Source organism: Phacochoerus africanus, chromosome 1, assembly GCF_016906955.1.
Source record: "Phacochoerus africanus isolate WHEZ1 chromosome 1, ROS_Pafr_v1, whole genome shotgun sequence".
In the NCBI taxonomy this organism is placed as follows: Eukaryota; Metazoa; Chordata; class Mammalia; order Artiodactyla; family Suidae; genus Phacochoerus; species Phacochoerus africanus.
In genome coordinates this window covers 242,535,550-242,560,413 of record NC_062544.1, presented here as the reverse complement: position 1 = coordinate 242,560,413, position 24,864 = coordinate 242,535,550, and the positions used below count along the sequence as shown (strand labels likewise).

The 24,864-nt window shown below is 35.7% G+C and overlaps 1 protein-coding gene across 2 annotated transcripts in view; it reads left to right on the top strand.

Moving 5' to 3' along the window:
* ARL6 (ADP ribosylation factor like GTPase 6) overlaps positions 1–19,688 on the top strand; it is a 45,452-nt gene extending 25,764 nt beyond the window's left edge. Inside the window, exons 6-8 of one of the 2 annotated variants that reach the window (XM_047794243.1) lie at positions 9,853–9,982; positions 14,249–14,304; positions 19,537–19,688. In XM_047794243.1, the coding sequence (XP_047650199.1) occupies positions 9,853–9,982; positions 14,249–14,304; positions 19,537–19,562 (212 nt within the window). In that variant the 3' untranslated portion in view covers positions 19,563–19,688. Of the gene's footprint in view, positions 1–3,629; positions 4,161–9,852; positions 9,983–14,248; positions 14,305–19,536 lie in introns of those variants that run through there. The other variant, XM_047794251.1, reaches the window with a different exon arrangement.
* Positions 19,689–24,864: the final 5,176 nt, after the last annotated feature.

The window sequence follows — 24,864 nt, the reverse complement described above, 5'->3', positions numbered from 1 at the left end:
CTGTTCCATTGGTTTGTGTGTCTGTTTTTCTACCAATACCACACTGTTTTGTTTACTGTAGCTTATTAATATTGTCTGAGGTCTGTGAGAGTTGTGTCTCCTGGTTGGTTTTCATTCCTCAGGATTGCTTCAGAAATTCTGGGTCTTTTGTGGTTCCATATAAATTCTTTGATTGTTTCTTCTAGTTCTGTGAAAAATGTCATAGGTAAATTGATAGGGATTGCTCTGAATCTGTAGACTGCTTTGGGTAGAATGGCCATTTTAACAATATTGATTTGTCCAATCTAGGAACATGGAATGTATTTCCATTTCTTTGAATCCTCTTTAATTTCCTCGATTAATATTGTATATTTTTCAGCATATAAGCCTTTCACCTCCTTGGTCAGGTTTATTTCTATGTATTTAATTTTTTTAGGTATAATTTTAAAAGGTATTGTATTTTTATATTCCTTTTCTAATATTTCATTGTTAGCATGCAGAAATGCAACCGATTTCTGAATGTTAATAATGTATCCTGCTACTTTGCTGAATTCATTGATCACTTTGAGTAGTTTTTGTGTGGCGTCCTTAGAATTTTCTATATATAGTATCATGTCATCTGCATAGAGTGACAATTTTACCTCTTCTCTTCCATTTTGGATACCTTTTATTTCTTTTGTCTGATTGTTGCAGCCAGGACTTCCAATACTAGGTTGAATAAAAGTGGAGAGAGTGGGCTTCTTTATCTTGCTCCAGATTTTAGCAGGAAGAGTTTCAGATTTTCTCCATTGAGTATTAAATAGGCTATGGATTTGCCATAAATGGTTTTTATTATGTTAAGGTAAGTTCCTTCTATAGCCACTTTGGTAAGAGTTCTTATCATGAATGGATGTTGAATTTTGTCATGTGCTTTTTCTGTGTCTATTGAGATGATCAGATGTTACTTTTTTTCTTGTTAATGTGGTGTATGATGTTGATTGATTTGCATATGTCGAACCACTTTTGTGAACCTGGGATGAATCCCACATGGTCATGGTGTATGATCTTTTTTACGTTGTTGGATTTGGTTGGCTAAAATTTTGTTGAGAATTTTTGCATCTATATTTATCAAAGATTAATGGCCTATAATTTCCATTTTTGGTATTATCTTTGTCTGGTTTTGGCATCGGGGGATGGTGACGTCATAGAATGTCTTTGGAATTATTCATTCTTCTTCAACCTTTTGGAAAAGTTAAGGAGGATGGATATAAGTTCTTCTTTGTATGTTTCTTAGAATTCACCTGAGAAGCCATCCGGTCCTGGAATTTTATTAGTAGGAAGCATTTTTATTAGATATTCAATTTCATTTCTAGTGATTGGTCTGTTCAGTTGATCTATTTCTTTTTGATTCAGTTTTGGTGGGCTGTGTATCTCTAGAAAATTGTCCATTTCTCCTAGATTTTCAAACTTGTTAACATATAATTGTTCATAGGATTATGGTTTTTATTGTGTTTCTACAGTATCCATTGAGATTTCTCCTTTTTCATTTCTTATTTTATTTGAATTCTTTCTTCTCTCTTCTTGGTGAGTCTGGCCATAAGTTTGTCAATTTGGTTGACCCTTTGAAAGAACCAGCTCCTGGTTTTATTGATTTTTTTTCTATTGTTTTTTGAAACTTTATTTTATCCATTTCCTCTCCAATCTTTATGATTTCCTTCCTTGTGCTGACTTGAGGTTTTCTTTGTTCTTCTTCTTCTAATTCTTTAAGGTGGTGGGTTAAGTTGTCAATTTGAGATTTTTCTTCATTTTTGAGGAAGTCCTGTATTGCTGTGAACTTCCTTCTAAGCACTGCTTTTGTGGCATCCCATAGATTTTTAATGGTTGCATTTTCATTATAATTTGTCTCAAGGTATTTTTTAATTTCCCTTTTGATTTCCTCATTGACCCATTGGTTTTTTAGTAACATGTTGTTTAGTCTCCATGTAGTCAGTTTTTTCTCATTTCTTTTCCTATAGTTGATTTCTAGTTTGATGCCATTGTGGTCGGAGAAGATACTTGAAATAAGTTTCTATACTCTTCAATTTGTTGAGGTTAATTTTGTGCCCCATTGTGTGGTCAGTCCTTGAGAATATTCCATGAGCTCTTAAAAAAGAATGTTTATTATGATTTTTTTGTATGTAGTGTCCTGAAAATATCAATTAACTCTAACTTTTCCATTGTGTCATTTAGGATCTCTGTTGCCTTATCGATTTCTATCTAGAGGATCTGTCCATTGATGTGAGTGGGATGTTAAAGTCTCCTACTATTATTATATCCCCATCAATTTCTTCTCTTATGTCTGTTACTCTTTGTTCTATATATTTGGGTGCTCCTATATTAGTGACATATATTGACGAGTGTAATATCCTCATCTTGAATCAATCCTTTTATCATTAGATAGTGTCCTTCTTTTTCTTTATGACCTCCGTTTTGTAGTCTATTTTGTCTGATGTGAGTATTGCAACTTTTGTTTTCCTGTCTTTTCCATGTTCATGAGATATCTTATTCCATCCCCTCACTTTATTTTTATTGTATTTTTTAATGATTTTTATTTTTTCCATTATAGTTGGTTTACAGTGTTCTGTCAGTTTATACTCTACAGCATAGTGACCCAGTCACACATATATAATCATTCCTTTTCTCACATTATCCTCCATCAAGTTCCATCACAGTGACTAGGTATAGTTCCCTGTGCTAAACAGCAGCATCTCATTGCTTATCCACTTCAAATACAATAGTTTGCATCGATTAACCCCAGACTCCCAGTCCATCCCACTCCGCCCCTCCCCCTTGGCAACAAGTGTGTTCTCCAAGTCCATGAGTTTCTTTTCTGTGGAAAGGTTCATTTGTGCTTTATATTAGATTCCAGCTATAAGTGATATCATATGGTATTTGTCTTTTTCTTTCTGACTTAATTCACTCAGTATGAGAGTCTCTAGTTCCATCCATGTTGCTTCAAATGGCATTATTTTGTTCTTTTTTATGGCTGCATAGTATTCCATTGTGTATACATAGCACATCTTCTTATCCATTCATCCATCTGTGGACCATCCCCTCACTTTTGTTTGTTTTGTTGTTTTTTTACTTTTTAGTGCCACACCTGCAGCATATGGAGTTTCCCCAGCTAGGGGTCAAATCAGAGCTACAGCTGCCAGCCTATGCCACAGCTGCAGCAACACGGGATCCCAGCCATGTCTGCGACCCACAGTTCAGCTCATGGCAACACCAGACCCTTAACCCACTGAGCAAGGCCAGGGATTGAACCTGTGTCCTCATGGACGCTAGTCAAATTTGTTAACCACTGAGCCACAACGGGAGCTCTGCCTCTTTCAAATTATGTGTCCTTTGCCCTAAGGCGAGTCTCCTGTAGGCAACATATTGTAGACTCTTGTTTTCTTATACAGTCTGCCACTCTATATCTTTTGGTTAGAGCATTTAGTCCATTGACATTCAAGGTAATTATTGATAAATATTTATTTATTGCCATTTTATACTTTGTTTTCCAGTTAATTTTATATTTCTCCTTTGTTTCTTTTTTCGGTTAAACTGTTTCCTTTCATTTTATGCTTTTGTCCTCTTCTTTTTAGTTTTTGTGAATGTATTGTTTGGTTTTCATTTATGGTTTTTGATAGGTTCCCAGAAGAATGTAGACAGACCACCCCCAACCCCAAATGTGGCTGTTCATCTTGGACACCTGCTTGCATCCCAGCACAAGATCTATATTGTTTCCTGGAATGTGGGTGCTCAAGTTGGGCATCAAGAAACACTGGCCTGTGGAATACAACTGCCTGCGTAGATTAACCACCTATAAGTATTAACTGCCCTCTGTCATGGGACTCAACCCCATACCCCTCCCTCGACCTTCTGCTCCTCCTTCTTTGTTATTCCTGCCCTAAGTTCCCACCATAAACTCCAGCCACATTTCCACCACAGATCCTTTATAAGCTTAGTATCTCCTCACAGTCAGGGCTGGCACCATCTTGAGCTTAGCCCAACCCCCTCTAATGCCTTAATAAATCTCTCTTCTTTACCAACTTGGCCTTTTGCATTCCTCCCTAAGCTAACCTAACAGTTGCCCTATTTTTCAAGTGGGTTAACCCCTTCCTGCATCTGCTTGCTTTAGCCTGATAGTAATAGAGGCTCAAACACATTCTTAGAAAAAGAATCTAGATTTTCTTACTTTCTTTCCCCACATTTTATGATTTTGATGTCCTTTTTTTTTAACATCTTCATGTTTGTCCTTTTGCTGTTCTTTGTGTTTATTGTCATTTTTACAATAGTTTTTTTTTTTTTTCATTTTAGATCCGTATGCTGGCTTTTTTAAATGATTACTTTCCAGTTGTGATTTCCTCCATCCTATTTCTTCTTACTTCTATTTTATTTAGAAGAGCCCTTTCAGTATTTCTTTTAGAATGAGTTTAGTATTGCTGTACTCTTTCAGTTTTTGTTTGTTGGAGAAATTTTTTTATTTCTCCTTCTATTTTAAATGATATTCTTGCTGGGTAGATTATTCTAGGATACATATGTTTTCCTTTTGGAACTTTGAATATATTTTGCCACTCTCTCCTGGTCTATGGTGTTTCTGCAGATAAATCAGCTGATGACCTTATGTGGGTTTCCTTATAATTAATGCTTTGTTTTTCTCTCGCAGACCTTAGAATCTTCTCTTTATCTTAAACTTTTTCTGTTTTTATTATAATGTGTCTTGATGTGGGCCTGTTTGGGTTCAATTTGTTTGGGGTCCTCTGTGCTTCCTGTATCTTGATATCTGTTTCCTTTATATTTGGAAAGTTTTCAGATTTAATTTCTTCAAATATATTTTCAACCCCTTTTTTCTTTTTCTTCTCCTTCTGGAATCCCTATTATGCATAGGTTGGCCCACTTTATATTATCTCATAGATCTCTTATATTGCTCTCATGTTTTTTCATTTGGTTTTCTGTCTGCTGTCCTGATTGGGTGATTTCCATTATTCTGTCTTCCAAGTCACTTTTTTGTTCCTCTGCACTATTCATTCTGCTCTGTAGTGCCTTTAACTCAGTTTGCATCTCTGTAAATGAATGCTCTAATTTTTCTTGGTTCCTCATATTTTCTAGTTCCTTTCTAAAGTAATCTGCATTGATATTCCTATCCACTCCTAATTCTTTCATATTTACCCTTAATTCTTTCAGTATTTTCACTGTCTTCTTTTTGAACTCAGTGTCTGTTAGACTGCAGAGGTTTGTTTCATTGTTTGCTGCTTCAGGTGGAGTCTCCTGTTCTTTTAACTGGGATTGGTTCCTGAGTTTCTTCATTTTGCTTATATTTTTCTCATTCTGTGAGTTTGGGGAAACTAACTACTGTATTCTTGGAAGGCTATTCATATGCTAGAGCATCCCTGGGTGTTTTGTGAGGGCTTACTATTTATTTTCAGCCTGAGGGTTTGGATGCTTGTTGTCTCTTTCCTCAATGTGTACAGGCTGTTATCCCCTTGATTTGGTGCTGAGCATGCTTCCAGGGAGATGGAGGCAGTGGGAAGGGCTAGTAGCCAGTGACTGGTTGCTGGGCCCTTGACATTAGCAGGGACCCTCAGGAAGGTGGCACAAGCTGCTCCTAGTTGGGAAATGGCAGTGAGCCTCAAGCAGGCTTAGGTGGCTCCTGCAACACTTGGCAGTGGCAGTGGCAGGGCTTTTGCATTTGCATGGGAGTGAGAGCAGCAACAGTTTGGTGCTCACTTGCAATGCCCTCCTCCATGTCAACCTCTGATATGACTGGGAAAAAAAGGTCATTTTTGTTCACAGACCCCCTAGTCTTGGTGGGCCATGCCCACCTTTGGAGTCAGATATATCTGTGGTGTTTGCCCCCACCACTTGTAGACCACACAAGAAAATGCCCCATCACTCAGTCCATTCAGGAGGCACAGGCACCACCCATAGCCAGCACAAGAGAGGCCTTCACCTGTAGCCTGCTCAAGAGGTGCCTTGCTGCCCATAGCCCCACCTTCTGAGAGTCTGCACATATGCAGAGAAAGATATTCCTGTGGTTGTTCACCGCTCCCCAGCAATGGCGTCTTGCTTCTCCTGTGGACCCAGACCTCATTCTGGGTTCCCACAGCTGTAGCACTCTGCTCCCCAGCCCTTGGCGCACTGCTCCCTAGCTCCCTAGCTCCCTCAGGCTGTCTCCACATGGCCAAGCCTAATCTTTTCCCCAGAACTCACCTCTGAAGCCCAAGTCTCATTGCCAGCCACCACTTGAGCATCTCAGGCTATCACGTCCAGCGATGGTAGAACCAGTGGTTTTTACAGCTTTCTCTCTGATTTGCTCTCCTCAGTCCATCTGCTGTGCTTTCTCTGCAGCTTTGAGGTCCCTCTGTCTCAGCTGATCTCTTCATCAGTTAGGTGGCTTCCCAGGATTGAATTCCTTTCCTCTTTCACAGCTCCCCTCAGGAGTGCTGGTCCCATCCTGCCTCCTTTTTTGCTCTCTTTTTTTTTTTTCTTTTGTTCTACCCAGTTCTATGGAGGGCTTTTTGCCCTTTTTGGAGCTTTAAGGTTTTCTGCCAGCATTCAGTAGATGTTCTGTGTGAATCATCCTACATACAGATTTTTTTTTTTTTTTTGGTATTTTGTGGGAGGAGGTGAGCACCACATCTTACTCCTCCCCAGTCTTGATCCCAACTCTTAAACCCATCCTTTCATTCTTTTTTCTTTTTCTGCCACTCTCAGTGGTTTCTGCTACTCTCTCTTCCAGCTTGCTAATCTGTTCCTCTGTATCATTTAGTCTGCTGTTAATTCCTTCTAGTGTTTTTTTCATTTCAGTTACTGTATTTTTCATCTCTGGTTGTTTTTTGTTTTTAGGTCTGCACCTGTGGCATATGGAGGTTCCCAGGCTAGGGGTTGAATTGGAGCTGTAGCAGCCAGCCTACACCATAGCCACAGCAATGCAGGATCCAAGTCATGTCTGCGACCTACACCACAGCTCACAGCAACGCCAGATCCTTAACCCACTGAGCGAAGTTAAGGATTGAACCCACAACCTCATGGTTTCTAGTTGGGTTTGTTAACCACTGAACCAAACAGGAACTCTAATTTTTTAACCCTTTGTTTAAAATTTCTAATTTCTCTCTGTGTGCATTAATTCTTCTCCAGAGTTCTTTGATCTTCTTTATGATCACTACCTGAACTCCTCAAGTAGATTCCCTGCTTTCACTTCACTTAGTTTTTCTTTTGGAGTTTTATTTTGTCCTTTTTTTGGAAATAAGATTTTGTGTAAACCCTTTAAAAGTGAAGTCTCTACTTCCCCCAGCCTCTGGGATTCCCACAAGTGAGCCCTACAAGACTTCAAAACCAAATGCTCTAAGGTTTTATCTTCTCAGTGCAAGACCCCTGAGCTGAGGTGCCTAACACAGGGCTTGGATCTCTCACGAATCTTTGCAGTTATATTTATTCTTCCATTTGTGGACTGCCTTCTCAGGGGTATGGAATTTGACTATATTTCAACTCCACCCCCTCTTACTCATCTGTTGTGCTTTCTTTACATATTTTGTTGTTGAATATCTTTTCTGGTAGGTTCTGGTCTTTTTCATTAGTGCTTATTCTGCAGATAGTTGTGATTTTGGTGTGTCCATGAAAGGAAGTGAGCTCAGTGTACTTCTACTCCAACATTCTGCACCTGAAAGCGTAGAGAATAAACTCCATGGGGACCGTCCAGGAAATGAAAGCTCTGTATGGCAATTTAAGAAAGACATCTAGGAGAAGCAGTAGCACAGGCAGTCATCAGATGTCAGAGAGTGCAAATCTGGAGCATTTTCCTCACATAAACACCACTTCCCACACATTGTCCCAAAGTTGCCTCCTCATTCAGTCCTGCAGAACATAATCACACATCTTCCACATGCTTACTGATTTTTTTGTCTACTTGTTCTATCAATTTCAGAAAGAGGGGTATTGAAATGTCTACTGTGATTGTGCGTTTATTTTGTATTTCTCCTTTAAGACTCTCAAATTTTTCTTACGTATTTGGAAGCTTGTCTTTTAGATACACACTTTAAATTGTTTTGTTTTCTTGATTGATTGACACCTTTATAATTTTTAAATGCTTTTGTGTTTCTTTGATAATACCCTTTATCTTGAATACTGCTTTGTTTGATGTTAGTGTAGCTTTCCTTTACTTAAACATATTCATGATATATCTTGCCAGCATTTTACTTTCAACTTGTTTGTGTCTTTATGTTCAAAGTTTGTAAAGATCATATAGAAATGTCTTGCTTTTTTCTCTGCTCCAGGATAAGTTCCAGCTGGACTAAATATTTAAATATAAAAATTACACCATTGCAGCAGCAGAGGCAACTGTGGAAGAATTTTTAAAATAATTTCAGCTGCAGGAGGAGGCCTTTCTAACTATTGTACAAAACTCAGAATCCTATTTTTTTTAAAAATGGTTGACAAATATTAAAAAACTTTGAATGGCAGATCAAAGCATGAGTAGTCAAGAGCAAGTGACAAGCAAGGAAAAATATTTGCAATTCATATCATAGCTAAAGGATTTATTTTCTTGCTACTTAAAGCATCCCTATGCATCAATAAGTAAATAAAAACTTGAGAAATGGGGAAAATATATAACAGGATAGTTCAGAAGCAAGGTAAATATAAACATCTTTCAAATATATAGAAAGGTTCATGATCTTTCTCAAAACAAGTCAACACATTTTGATGGTACTTTTGATTCATCACCCTTAACAGAAAAGATCGAAGTTTGATAACATTCTCTAGGCACTGGCAGTGGGAACACTCATTTTTAAACATTGTTGTTGAAATTAAATTAATACAAGTTTTGAGGGAAGGCAGTTAAGTAATCACTATCTTTCAAAATAGAAATTTACATATCCATTGACCCAGCAATTCTACTTCTCAAATTTATCATATAGACATACTAGCCCATGTATAAATTTTCCTATATACAGGTTTATTCTTAATAGCATTTTTATAGTTACAAATATTGGCAACAAAACAAATATATCTCAATCGAGTACAGGTTAAATAAATTATAGCACATAGTACTAAAAGATAGGACATTCACAACTAATGAAATAATGAAGGAACTGTTTACTGATATGGGAGAATCTCCAGGCTATCAAATTTAGTGAAAAGCAAAAGGTATAATATAGTACAAATACTCTGATATTTGTGTAAATAATAATATATAGTAATTGTTTGCAAATATGTAAAATGTTTCCAAAAAGATGCCAATAAACATGATTTGGGTTCCCTAATTCTAGGGAGGACAGGTGGAAGGCTGAGAACAGAACTGGGAGAGAGATTCTTTTGCTGCGTACAATTCTGTGTCTTTTGAATTTTGAACTATTTAAATGTAATATATATTCAAAAAAAAATGTTTCCCAGATTGTAACAACATAAGAACATCTTGTTAAAGTATCTAGCTTGTTACTTATAACACTGTGACTAAAATCTAAAATCAGAATCCAGTTGCTCCTCCTTCTACTTGTTGTTGAAGTTTGCCTCCTTTGTGTTTGTAGTGAAAGTTATACAAAATGTTTGACTTTTTTGTAGGTGCTCTTCAGTAACTATTTAATGAGCACCCCACACACACTCCCACCTCATCCTTCTTTGTTTTAAAATTCCAATCAGAGTGCAGATAATCGTAGGAAGATGTATTTTTTTTTTAGTTTTTTTTGTTGTTGTTGTTGTTGTTTTTACTTAAATACATGCCTGACCAGATATGTCTTTAAATGTTCATGTCTGTCTGTGTGATATGGAAAGAAGTGATTGGAAGACAATTTTAGTGGATTTCAGTTTTAAGGATTTGGGATAAAATATCCCCAAAAGCTCAAAGTGTGATGATAGTCTTATTTTCTCTTTTAGATATTAAGCACCGCCGAATACCAATCTTATTCTTTGCGAACAAAATGGATCTAAGAGATGCAGTGACATCTGTAAAAGTGTCTCAATTGCTGTGTTTAGAGAACATCAAAGATAAACCATGGCATATTTGGTAAAGTATTATGTTTATTTTTCATTTTATCATTCTGAAAAAAATCTCTAAACTTCCAAGGTTTTTTTTTTTTTTCCTTCCCCCAAGCTCATTTTGTAAGTGACTTAGCATGGTATGGTGTAAGGTAAGGGTTTTGTTTTATAGAATTCTGGCTTTGCAGGTATTCATTAATATATTTACTGTTAAAACTTTTCAAATCTTTTCAGGAGTAGAAAAATAAAAACTGAATCAGCCAACCATAATCTCATTTCAAGGCTTATACTTGTTACTCCCTTTGAATTATTCTTTAAAATAATTGTCCTGCTTGCTATTGTACTTCCTTCAGGAAAGAAACTTCTCTTGTTAACTCTCTGAAATATCACTATACTTTACCCCCATCTCTTGTTTTTTCCTTACCTTGCTTTATTTTTCTATTGCCATATGGCCTTTTCTTTTTTTTCTTTTTTGTTTTATAGCCTGTCTTCCTACACCAATGCATTAGTACCATAGTGCTGGAATTTTATTGATCTTGTTCACCCTGTAATCCCCAGCATACTAAAAGTACCTGCTACTAAGTAGATACACAATAAATATTTGTTTATGTAAATAAATAAGAGTGTAAAAATTAATCTTATTTGGGCATACTAATAAGGTTTAATTCTTAAATGATCAGTGTCTGAAATTATTATATGTCTATTTGAAAAGGAGTTTCTTACTAATAAAATATACTCCAGTGTGCCTTTCTACCAAAATATTCCAACAAGGATAACCAGAGTTATATTCTGATAACATTTTAATGCTTACCACTTATATTAAACTAAACTTCCTTCTATCCACCTATGTACCTCCTCCTGTGGAAGATATTCTTCTCTTGCCATTTTTCCCCCTTTTAAAAGAAAAAAAATCCATGGAGAAAGGCTGAGCACAGAGGCAAAGAAATCTAGGAAGCAAGAAAGTGGTAGAGCCCAGAAAAGAATTTTTAAGAGCTAACCTTGGTGCTGAAAGAGTAATGATATAGAGAAGAGCTTGAGAAAGCCCTTGAAACTTTTCAGTACCCAAGGCCTCATATCTCAAGTAAAACACTCTTTACTTTCAAAATCAAAGAAAAATTCAAGGTTTACTAAATGATACTTGTGTTGGAATTTGAGAGTTTTGTGGTACTTGGTTTAAAAAAAAAAGAGGAGGGATTTGAGGTAGAGAAATACCTGAGGTAGAACTTCTATATTTATCTAAATCATAGTTGGATTGATAACATCTAATGTAGAGTAATTTTTAATTTTTGCATAATTGTTGTATTTGCTGTGGTAGACAATACAACATTCAAAACATGGGTCGAATAAAAGATGCAGTACTGCTTTTAATTTTGAAATAGAAATTAATTTTGCAAATGGAAAAATAGCACTTAAAATTATTAGCAATTGAATTTTAACAGATTTGTTTCATTGTAACATCCAAATACTTTTAATGAGCCAAAAAAAGTAATATCTGATACTATAAGGATATGGACTATTATATTGCCAGTTTCTATATTTTCTGTATAACTTCTAGAGAATGCCAAATTTTTCTTCTAAAGTTGTCTAAAATTTTGGCTTCTTAATTCAAACTGGACGTCTTACTGAGTTCCAGTTAGTGTTTCATTTGAGTCTGTTTCTGCTAAATTTTTGTAGTATTTTTTGTAGTATTTTTAAAACATTATAAAATTAAAACTAGAAAAGAAGGATAAATGTAGATAAAGGTTAAAGGGATATAGAGGTAAAATATTGCAGTTCTCTTGCCTTAGGTACAAATAAATTAGAGCAATAAAGAGATCATAGAGAAGCATAGTCTAGAAAAATTAAAGGAAAACTTTTTGGTTTATTTTTGAGTATTGTTCTAAAAATCAGTCAATTCTGATTTTCAAGATCTGATTGTGTATTATTGTCCTTCCCATATGTTCTTTGACTCAGTCCCTGGTGTGATATATGTATGTATTTGCTTATTTACTACTATCTTGTTAGGGAGACAGAGAATAAAACAAGTAAATAGATGTATAAAGTATCAGTTGGGAAGACGAAGAAAAATAATGCAGGATAGTAAGAGAAAGAATAATAAGATGTAGTCCTTCTCTGAGATGTAATTAAAGTCAGGGAGTAATTCACACAAAGGTTTGGAGGTATAACTTTCCAGAGAGAGAGGCTGGCCAGCAAGTGAAAAGGCTCTGGGATGAGAATGTGCCTTGTGTTCTAGGAACTGCAAGAAGTCCATGTTGGCTGGAACATAGAGATCTAGGGGGAAACTGTAGGAGATTAGGCTACTGGGAAACAATCAGGAGCCATGTCACATAAGGCCTTGTAGGAGATGGTGAAGACTTTGGCTTTTATTCCAATTACAGATCTGATTACTTATATGAAAGGTAGAATTTAAATATTTGGTAATTATAGGAAAAGATACAGGATTTTTACCAGGGTAGTGATACCTCTACCAAAGGGAAATGATTTCTTCATGGTATTACTTGTTTGGGACTGTAGTTTTATTTTGGACTGCAAGTTAGTGATAAAATCAGTACATTGATCTTTCTTGATTTAAGTATATCAATTACTGATGTTTTGCCCTTAATATTAGGTAATCAGTAGTTTGCTGTGAATAGTTGTATATCTCATGCTATTTGTTTCTGTCTTCCTATTTTTAAAGTAATTCTATGGTAAGTTATATTCTTAGTCTAACAGTAATTCCTTGGAAGTAATTTCTGTTTAGAATCAGATTAACTCCTTTATAACAATTTAGGATATTTTAAAATCATACTTTAGTACACTAAAAGGAACACTAATCATTCAGGAAATGAAATTATGTGTGCTGCAATTATACGGTTATATGAAAGGAAATGACTAAATCAGTAACATGTTTTAAGAAACTATCAGTCTGAGTCTTTGGAAGATTATTTGATATTCTAAAAACACTCTGCATTTTCTTATTTTAATGTGTATAACTTAATTATGATTATTTATAAAATGTCACAATAAGGACCTAGGATTTCTCTCTTAAGAATGGAAAGACAGGAGTTCCCCTTGTGGCGCAGTGGTTAATGAAACCGACAAGGAACCATGAGGCTGCGGGTTCAATCCCTGGCCTTGCTCGGTGGGTTAAGGATCCAGTGTTGCCGTGAGCTGTGGTGTAGGTCGCAGACGTGGCTCGGATCCCAAGTTGCTGTGGCTCTGGTGTACGCCGGCGGCTGCAGCTCCAATTCAACCCCTAGCCTGGGAATCTCCATATGCCACGGGAGCAGCCCCAGAAAAGGCAAAAAGACAAATAAATAAAATCTATTAAAAAAAGAATGGAAAGACAAAGACCCTATTTTCAGTGTTTTATTTACATATCTCAAATATTTAATACTCGGTCGGAAACCAGCGGTAATATACCCCACTTTACAGATGCTAAAACTGAAGGTAGAAAAGTTAAATAACCTCTCTAGGTTTCTTTTTTTTTTTTTTTTTTTTTTTGTGTGTGTGTCTTTGCTATTTCTTTGGGCCACTCCCGTGGCATATGGAGGTTCCCAGGCTAGGGGTCGAATCGGAGCTGGAGCCACTGGCCTACGCCAGAGCCACAGCAACGCGGGATCCGAGCCGCGTCTGCAACCTACACCACAGCTCACCGGCAATGCCGGATCGTTAACCCACTGAGCAAGGGCAGGGACCGAACCCGCAACCTCATGGTTCCTAGTCGGATTTGTTAACCACTGCGCCATGACGGGAACTCCTCTCTAGGCTTCTGAAGCCAATATATATAAAACTATGGTTGAAATCCACTGGGATTTTTTTAGCCTGCAGTTTAATTTACCGAAGTTAAAATTATACATTTTTGCCCTTTAGATATCAAATGTCATTTCAAATAGTCACTTCATCTTATGGCTAAATTACAACCTAAGTAATTTCTAATAAATGAATGCTATGTATTTAATGAGTCATTGAGGCTGGGAAGAGTAGGATGGTGTACTCTATAAAACTTTTCTACTACTGGGATAAAAACACAAAGTATACATACATTTCATTAATGTCAGTCTGAGTAATATTCCTGGAATATTAACTTTTTAGTGATACCCTTCTCCAAATGTCTATATAAATTGTGAGTAATTTTCTAATGTCCTGCTCCTGAGCACTCAGACTTTTATAGCCTGTATGTATATTCAGTTTCAATGCTTAACCAGTTTTGCTCAGTGTTACTAGAATATATTAATTTTCCATATGGCAAAATTGTAATTATTTATTCCTGTATTTAATGATGTAATAGATATTTTTTATGGAATTATTTCAGTGCTAGTGATGCCATAAAAGGAGAAGGACTGCAAGAAGGTGTAGACTGGCTTCAAGGTACATCACAAAATGCTGTGCATCTTCAGCCTTTGTTTCCTTTCCATTCACATTTTCTTTCCTTTTTTACATTTTATTTTTATTATATCATTGCCTTTTCTCCTCTTCTTTCCATTTATTTCTGCTATCAGAAAAAACCATACAGTAAGTATCTAATACCTTGCTCCATTTACTTCAATTACATTTTTATAAAGAATTTATTTAAATAAAATGCTTACATCAATATACATGACAGCTCCGAGAAATAATTTTAATTTATGGCAACAGAATTCTATCAGATTTAGTAAAAGAAGTGCATTTGAAGTTTGGGACAAATTTTAGACCTTACTTTTAATAACTGAAAATAAATCTTCATGGCCTGTAACTTTTTTCTTTTTTTAAGGTTATGAAGATTTACCCTCATTTTTTTTTTAATATTTTTTTTATTTTCCCACTGTACAGCAAGGGGGTCAGGTTATCCTTACATGTATACATCACAATTACATTTTTCCCCCCACCCTTTCTTCTGTTGCAACATGAGTATCTGGACAAAGTTCTCAATGCTATTCAGCAGGATCTCCTTGTAAATCTATTCTAAGTTGTGTCTGATAAGCCCAAGCTCCAAATCCCTCCCACTCCCTCCCCCTTCCATCAGGCAGCCACAAGTCTCTTCTCCAAGTCCATGATTTTCTTTTCTGAGGAGATGTTCGTTTGTGCTGGATATTAGATTCCAGTTATAAGTGATATCATAAGGTATTTGTCTTTGTCTTTCTGGCTCATTTCACTCAGTATGAGAGTCTCTAGTTTCATCCATGTTGCTGCAGATGGCATTATGTCATTCCTTTTTATGGCTGAGTACTATTCCATTGTGTATATATACCACCTCTTCCTACTCCAATCATCTGTCGATGGACATTTGGGTTGTTTCCATGTCCTGGCTATTGTGAATAGTGCTGCAATGAACATGCGGGTGCATGTGTCTCTTTTAAGTAGAGCTTTGTCCGGATAGATGCCCAAGAGTGGGATTGCGGGGTCATATGGAAGTTCTATGTATAGATTTCTAAGGTATCTCCAGACTGTTCTCCATAGTGGCTGTACCAGTTTACATTCCCACCAACAGTGCAGGAGGGTTCCCTTTTCTCCACAGCCCCTCCAGCACTTGTTATTTGTGGATTTATTAATGATGGCCATTCTGACTGGTGTGAGGTGATATCTCATGGTAGTTTTGATTTGCATTTCTCTTATAATCAGCGACGTTGAGCATTTTTTCATGTGTTTGTTGGCCATCTGTGTATCTTCTTTGGAGAAATGTCTATTCAGGTCTTTTGCCCATTTTTCCATTGGTTGATTGGCTTTTTTGCTGTTGGGTTGTGTAAGTTGTTTATATATTCTAGAGATTAAGCCCTTGTCATTTGCATCATTTGAAACTGTTTTCTCCCATTCTGTAAGTTGTCTTTTTGTTTTCTCTTTGGTTTCCTTTGCTGTGCAAAACCTTTTCAGTTTGATGAGGTCCCATGGGTTTATTTTTGCTCTTATTTCTGTTGCTTTGGGAGACTGACCTGAGAAAATATTCATGATGTTGATGTCAGAGAGTGTTTTGCCTATGTTTTCTTCTGGGAGTTTGGTGGTGTCCAGTCATATATTTAAGTCTTTCAGCCATTTGGAGTTTATTTTTGTGCATGGTGTGAGGGTGTGTTCTAGTTTCTTTGCTTTGCATGCAGCTGTCCAGGTTTCCCAGCAGTGCTTGCTGAATAGGCTTTCTTTTTCCCATTTGATGTTCTTGCCTCCCTTGTCAAAGATTAATTGACCATAGGTGTCAGGGTTTATTTCCGGATTCTCTATTCTGTTCCATTGGTCTGTCTGTCTGTTTTGATACCAGTACCACACTGTTTTGATGACTGTGGCTTTGTAGTATTTCTTGAAGTCTGGGAGAGTTATGCCTCCTGCTTGGTTTTTGTTTCTCAGGATTGCTTTGCATGGCCTGTAACTTTTACGAATCATGCTGTACACCATATGCAATTCCATTTATATGTGGCATGTTTACACAACTTTCAGCACTCAAATTTAGTATTATATATACTGGTATTCTACTAATACTTTGTATACCACATTTCTGTTTGTTCTTCATCAAAATAGCTATCATAGGTTGGTATGGACTTATTATACCCGGGAAAAAATTTTAAGATACATCATTTTCCCTAAGATTACATTGTCTTCTAGACACAGGAATGGCTTGAAACACAGTGACCCACACAGAGCAATAAAATGTAAATATGAATGAAACCAAGTTCTGTAGGTCCTTCGTGTTATAGCACCCTGAAGGTCAAGCAAAAAAAATTTTTCATTTGTGAGCAGAACAACTGAGGATTATTTCTATTAGGAATCGATTAGGAATCTCCCTGAATCTATTAGGCATCTCCCTGTCCTGAACAAGGATGAATAAGAGATTATAAATTCTAATTATAGTCTTGTAGCTATAAATTTAATTTCTTCTACACTAACCTTTTAATTATAGTTATATGTGATTTTTTTCTCTTCTCTATGATATGGTAGATCTAACAGTAGCCTGCTTGCCCATACATAAAAAGACATAATATTTTAAGTTGGAAGTAATAAATATACATCTAATAAATATTTCTGTGTGTTATTAGTAAAATATGATGTTTTAGTTAACTGCACAGACTGTTATATTTCTTTCTCTTTTGTGTTTGTGTAGTCATAATGGCATTTACCATTAAATTACAAAGAACATTCTAGTCGTATTTTGTAGTTAAGTAAAACCTAATTGAGAACCCCTAGTGATTATAAGAAAAACCAGTGGGATTTTTCTCTGAACATACCAAGTTAGTTTCTTATACTGTGGTGAAGAAGTGATTAAAGTGACCATTTTATGGGACTGATTCTTACATAAAACAGATAGGTCACAAAGGAACATTCCAGAGAAGTCACCAGAAGCATATTCTCACCCTTTGTTTCTTATTTTATAAAGTGTTTATTGTTGTTCACAGTGGAGATAACAGCATGGATGGAAACCCCACTGTTGCTCAAATAAAGTAATTTAAAGTACAGAACTTACTGAAAATAGGTTGATGATCATCTGGATTTTAAATTGTAGCTCCCATTTTAATTTTTTTTTTTTAATTTTGTCTGTAACAATAAGGCCACTAGGTGTCACTAACAACCCAACAACACAGTGTCACTTGCCAACTCTGGTCCTTCCCTAACTGTGTGTCTGACTTTTCTGACCCATTATCTTTACATCTTACCTCAAGTATTTGTAGGAAGAATACATTATTGGAAATATTTTTGTGCCCTTGTGTTATATTATTTTATGTAAGCTTTACGACCATTCTCTGCAAGGTAAGTGGTAGTCTCCCCATTTTATGTAGGCAGCATAGAATAGTAGTAAAAAGTATTTGGGCTTTTGAGGCTAATATTAGTGTTATTATTCTACTACTTATTAGTTTACCTCTCCTATTATCTTATAATTTTCTCAGTAAAATTTAAAAATAAAATTAAAAAATTGCTGTCTAGATTAAATGAAACACTTTATTAAAGTGCTTAGTATAAGAAAGCACTCAAGTGTTAAATTTACCCTAGAGTTCCCATTGTCGCTCACTGAGTTGAACCCAACTAATATCCATGATAATGCGTGTTCAATTCCTGGGTTCGCTTAGTGGGTTAAAGGTTCTGGCATTGCCAGTGAGCTGTGGTATAAGTCACAGATGCAGCTCGGATCTGGCATTGCTATGGTTGTGGTGTAGGCTGGCAGCTGCAGCTCTGATTCAGCACCTAGCCTGGAAACTTCCATTTGCTGCAGGTGTGGCCCTAAAAAGAAAGAAAGAAATGGATAACTCAATAAAAAGATAAAATAGAGACAGTGTCTCAGAAGAAAAAAAGACAAATAATGAGAAATTGGAAAGAAAACAAAATAAGGAGTTTTAGGAGGCCCAATATTCAAATTGATAAGAATTTCTGGAAGAGATAACAAAGAAAATAGAGGGGAGAAATTCATCTGTTAAATCATCAAACAGTATTTTCCAGAACTGAATGATGAGTTTTTAGTTGCAAGGCCCCTTGAGAGCCCAATAAAGTGGATGAAAATATCCCCACACCAAGGTGCATCATTAAATTCAACACTGACGACAACAGAAGTTTTCTGAGACAATAAGAGGTTTCATCTAAAGGATGAGGAAACAAAGTAGCATCAGACTTCTCACTGCCAACATTTGGCAGCCCAGAAAAGTCTAAGGAGAAAATAATATTCTTGGACAATATCAGTATGTTGTGACTGTAGAATTAAGAAATCTTTAGCCATGTAAAGTCTCAAGAGTTCACTTTCTGTACCTTTTACTAAGGTAGCCAGTGAGAGGTGTATTTGTCAAAAACTAAGGAATAAATGAAGAAGAGAAAAATAAGGGACCATGAGATAGGAAGACGTGCACAAGAGAGTGGGGAAGGAATTCCCAGGATGATAATGAAAATCCTAGAATGATAAAAGATCTCACACTTGCTCATAACTGGGCAAGTGTGGAGAAAAGCTAATTCACAGTGAAGAGTTTTGCACAAGACTCTAAGGGAGAATTCTTCAGGAAAGTGAAATCAGTTGTGCAATATGCTTCTTAATAAGAAAGGCTGAAACTGTGAGTAGTGGAATTGCATTAATGTTAAGTACCTTAAAAAAAGACAAACAAGGCAGGATTGGAATAAAGCACAGTTATTAACTTCAGGGAAAGTAAACAGCAGTAGAAGAAAGGAAAAGGACCTATCACTTGCCCCAGCTAAGAAGAGAATTTACATATTCATCATATTAATGACTATATTACTGTGTTAGGAAAATGAGATACTGGAAGCATCATGAGGGTAGCAGAAGAACAGTGTACAAATGTGAGAACTGAAGCTTCATGTTACATTGAAGGAACGGATATTTCAAGAAGTAATAACAAAAGCATATTATTTAGAGATACAGTGGTAATCACCTAAAAGGGAGTTGAAAGCAGTTGCCTATGAAAGAAGAAAGAGGAGGTGAGGCAAGGGACTGCTGCTTTTTCATACAAGCCTTGAAGAACTAGATGACTGTAACTAGGTGCATGTACAATGACAAAAATTGAAACTAGTATGAATTATGCTTTAAAAAAAAACAGGTATATGCATAGGTTTCTACCATGTTCTTACAGATTTATCTTGGATTACATTAGAAAATAGATTTGCTGTGTTGAAACTGATAACTTTTTGTTTGGTTTTTATTATCAGATCAGATCCAGGCTGTGAAGACATGAAAACATAGCTTTTGGAAATTGCAACAATTTTCAATTCAAGGAATATGTCTTAAGGCAAACTGAATGCTTTAAATTTTTTTAAAGATATTTGTACTTCTAAAAATACTTTATAATCTTCTGCTTGCATGTATGGACTCTGAGGTTTTTAGAACATGGAATTTCAGGTATGCTAAGCTGGCCGTTAATTATATGAACACTAAATCTTTCCTCAGAAGGGCTCCCTTCCCAGAATTATCAACTTCTTGGTAAAGGTCTACATTTGATTGTATTAGAATGTTTAAATTCAGAGTTATCACAATATCTCATCATGATTTATGATATCTTTAATGCATTTTATTTTTTGTCTTCTAAAAATTTAGTTTATGATGTGACTTTGTAGTCATGATTGTTCTTGTGAAAAGAACTTTAAATATTTATAAAGGACTGTGGGTAATTAATATATATTAAAGTTTTATAATTATATGTCACCATCAATAAAACAAAATCAATCAGCTAGTGTGATGGGTATGTCAAAAAGAATAATGCTGTGTGTTAATATGGTATTTGGTGTTTTGTTGTCAGACATTTGTAAATTATCTGAGACCAAGTTAAGCTGAATTTACTTATCTCGTAAATATGTATGAAACATCTCTTTTCCTCTACTAGTTAGATGTTATCCTAGGCAGTGATAAATAAAATGTATTCCTATCAGAGAATTTAAATTTAGTAAAGGAAAATTTGAGAATTTTTTATACATGGTATCTAATTTTATTTCATTGGCTGATTTAAAACATTGCATCTTCAAATGAACCTATATACAAAACAAAAACAGACTCACAGACATAGAGAACAGACTTGTGGTCGCCAAGGGGTAGGGGGAGAGAGTGGGATGGACTGGAAGTTTGGAGTTACTAGATGCAAACTGTTAGAATGGATAAGCAGTGAGGTCCTACTGTATCGCACAAGGAACAACATCCAGTCTCCTGGGATAGACCATGCTGGAAGATAATATAAGAAAGGGAATGTATGTATATGTATATATGGCTGGGTCACTTTGCTGTACTGCAGAAATTGGCACAACATGGTATATAAACTAAACTTTAATTAAAAAATTTTTAAAGGAAAAAAACGTATTGCATCTTAAGATTAAGGGTTATAAAAATGGCACAGTGGAAACGAGTCCGACTAGGAACCATGAGGTTGCAGGTTCAATCCCTGGCCTCACTCAGTGAGTTAAGGATCCGGAGTTGCTGTGAGTTTGGTGCAGGTCACAGATGTGGCTCTGGTGTAGGCCAGTGTTTACAGCTCCAATTTGACTCCTAGCCTGGGAACCTCCATATGCTGTGGGTGTGGCCCTAAGAAAACAAAAAGACAAAAATAAATTAATGATTCTTCATAATTATTACAATTGACTTCTTGTGTTTTCCTTTAAAATGTCTCCAGTTGACTGAGAAACTTACCAACAGTGTTTTTTCCTGAGTATAAATTGCTACAAAAATGTTCTTTAGAATTTTAAATACATCTCTGCCGTTTACTGTATGCAGATTTTGCTACTTCTCACAACTTAGAGACTACTTATAATTGTAAACTCTAAATAAAAGCTTTCATTTTTAATTAATCATTGGGAAACAGTGGATAGAGCAATGATATAAATCCTGAAAAAAATTACATATAAAGAGAAGCTGTAATATACAATGTGTCACATCTTAAATATCCTTGGCTGTGAAAATGATAAAAATAGAAGGCAAAAGTTAGGTGACTAATAAAGATGTGTTATAGTAACTACAGTAGTAGTATGTTTCACAGTGATTTGAATAAAATAATTTTAAAACTATGGTAAAAGCTTTATAATCCAGTTCTCTTAGTCCATAAATCCCAGTGATTTGGAATTTGGCAAATTGAAAGTTATCCAGACTATTGCAGTGATCTAGCATTTTAGCTAGCTTGCCAGCCTGTCATAAATTGTTTTGTTGAGGATACAAAGTAAGTCTCATTAATCTAGAGTTGCCTCAAATATAAAAAAGACATAAAAATGAAAATACTGACTATAATGTAAAAAAAAAAGAACCTGATATGCTTTAACTATTTTAGGAGGATAAAGGAATGTTTTCAGAGGCGTCCAATGCTCATCTCCCATAAGGTAACAATAACAGTTATATTAGCTGTCACTGTATAATCACTATATTTTGAATAAGATATTTTACACTTGTGAGATTTTTGACTCGTATAATCCTCAAATTAACCTTATGTGGTAGATTCTAGTATTTGTTTTTGTTTTTTGTCTTTTTGCCTTTTCTAGGGCCGCTCCCTCGGCATATGGAGGTTCCCATGCTAGAGGTCTAATTGGAACTGTAGCCACTGGCCTACGCCACAGCCACAGCAATGCCAGATCCAGGCCCCATCTGCAGCCTACACCACAGCTCACAGCAACGCCTGATCCTTAACCCACTGAACAAGGCCAGGGATCGAACCCTCAACCTCATGGTTCCTAGTCAGATTCGTTAACCACTGAGCCAAGACGGGAACTCCTAGTATTTGTTTTATAGACAAGCAAACTGAGGCCTAAGTTGGTTATTTTTTTAAGGTCACAGAGCTATTAAATAGTGGGGCTGGGGTTCAGAAATAAACTTTTATACGGATGATTCAAGAGCTAACAGTAATACTGATTTTAGAAATACAAAAGTATCTGCCATAGAAATAGCTGAAAGGATTGAAAAGTCTCTCACTGGGGAGGGAGACCTGGTTGGGGGTGGAGGAGGTCAGAGACAAGGGAATACTTTTTTTTTTTTTCTTTCTGCTTGTTTTAAGTCTGTTAACACTTCAAATTTTAAACTCTGAGCAGAAATGACTGAGATAAAAATAAATTCTTAAAACTGTGTTGATAATATGTTAGTATTCCACAAACTACAGTAATTCACACCTATGCAAATATTTAGAAGAGAGGGAAGCACTGACTTTTCCTGTTGTTTCTATGATCTCCAGATCTAGTTTATGGTCTATAAACATTCCTACTCTACATTTTCTCGTGATGATTATGTAGAAGGTTGGGCTACAGTGGTCACAGGATGCCATATAAAAGTATATACGCTGAGATTATTGCGTTTGTATTTAGCATATTATGCAGTAAAAATTTATTGCATTAAAGTTCAAGCAGGCATTTTTTCATGCTTAGACATCACTGTGCTACAAAGATTAATTCATTAAGCTCCACATTTCAATAGGACACTTGATGAAACGTTCAAAAGTTAGCCTATTGTATGTTTTGCATTTAAATATTTATATGTGGCCCTATTCAGCTCTTGCTTTATAAATCACAGAAGGGCTGGGTTATATATTTATATTTGTTTTTCATTCATAGGCTGTCTGCTAAAAATTATGAATTACCTTCTGATTACTTGTTATTTTTTCCTTTGAAATTTTTGGCCCTCCATGTTGTGATTTCCATAAATACATAAGGTTAACCTCAAGAAAACTTAAGGAAAATATATCCTGCATGTAACTCTGGTACATTAAAATACTGTAACATTTGAACTGACTCTGCATAATTTCTGCTTTCTTATTATTCTCTCTTGCTTCTTAGTTAAAAAATAAATAAAATCAGTATTAAAAGCTCACTTAAATTGATGTTGAAATAGGTTCGTTCATTTCTGTGGCTGAAAGAAATACTATAATCATTGAGAAATGGTTGTTGCTTTTAATTGAATGTTTCACATAACTTAGTTATTACATTTTTATAGTGAATCTTCCTCATTAAGGATGTTCCTTCTGGGATTTGCAAGGAACTGTCTCAGGACCATTACTGCTTCTTCCCTCTGATCATTTGATTTTAATGCCACACTTGGCAGCTTCATGAGCATGTAGTGTTAAGCTTTTTTCTAGTGATTTAGAATAAACCAAAAAGGACCAATTAAATTCTCTAAATTTCAAGTAACCAAGTAATGCTTAGAAGTCATAGAGGAATTATAGGTATCTTGAAAATAAAATTTGGTTAGAAATAATAGAATAATATTTTATAGATTTTACTATGTGCTAGGCACTTTCTAAACATTTTACATATGTTAATTCATAACAACTTATGACATAGATGCTATTATCTCTATTATATAGATCATGGGTCAGCATTTCCAAGCTGTTTTTTGTATGACCCTTGAGCTAAAAATGTTTTTAAATGTTTAAAGCGTTATTAAAAGGGGGGGGGGGCAGCAGATACTCTATGTGGCCCACAAAGCATAAAATTACTTACTGTCTGGGTCCTTATAAAAGAACTTTGCTGACCACTGTTGTAGATCATGTAAATGAGGCAAAGGAGGTTAAGTCACTTGTGAACTTTCCCAATGTAAATAAGCACAGGACCCCGGATTTTTAGTCTAGACTGTCTGGCTCTAGACTTTGTGTTCTTAAACTCTACAAGGCTTCTCAAAAAGCTAAAGATTATTTTAAAATGGAAAAGAACAATTTGAAATTATTCCTTTCAAAATAATTATATTAAAGATGAAAAATTAGAGATTCTGGTGTAAGCCAGCAGCTGTAGCTCTGATCGGACCCCTATCCTGGGAACCTCCATATGCTGTGAGTGCGACCATAAAAAGCAAAAAAAAAAAAAAGAAAAGAAAAATTAGATGCAAATGGCTGAAATATAATGCTCTTTGAAATCCTTTTGTTTTCCCCCAGTTATACCAATGTCTCAGACTTCATCAAACATTTAATGTTTCATGATACAGTCATACAGATTACTCCCAAGCATCTGGCTTGGACTTTCAGATTTCTCAGTGACTTTACCAATATTTTGAAGTAGATTATAACTAGGGCTAATAGTCTTGAAATGAGGTAAAATGTGGAAACTTTTATAATTCAGTGTGTGGCTATGCATTTTAAGTTAAGTGTCCACAATTAACAGCTATAGTTAATTTTCTCTTTCTTTTTACAGCCACATCTGCAGCATATGGAAGTTCCCAGGGTAGGGGCTGAATTGGAGCTGCAGACCTATACCACAACCACAGCAATGTAGGATCTCAGCCACATCTGCAACCTACACCACAGCTCACTGCAAGGCTGGATCTTTAACCCACTCAGTAAGGCCAGGGATCAAACCTTCATCCTCATGGATACTAGTTGGGTTCATTACCGCTGAGCCAGGACAGGAACTCCTAAAAATATTTTCTTAATTACAAATATTTCATCATTTTGCATCAGTGTTCTAAATTTGAATGTTGGAATGGCATATATTCATAAATATATGAATATAGAAATTCATATTACTGTGAATTTGCTTTCATATGTCTATGAATTTGCACTGAGAAGTCAGTTTCTTTCTCTTGGAAAA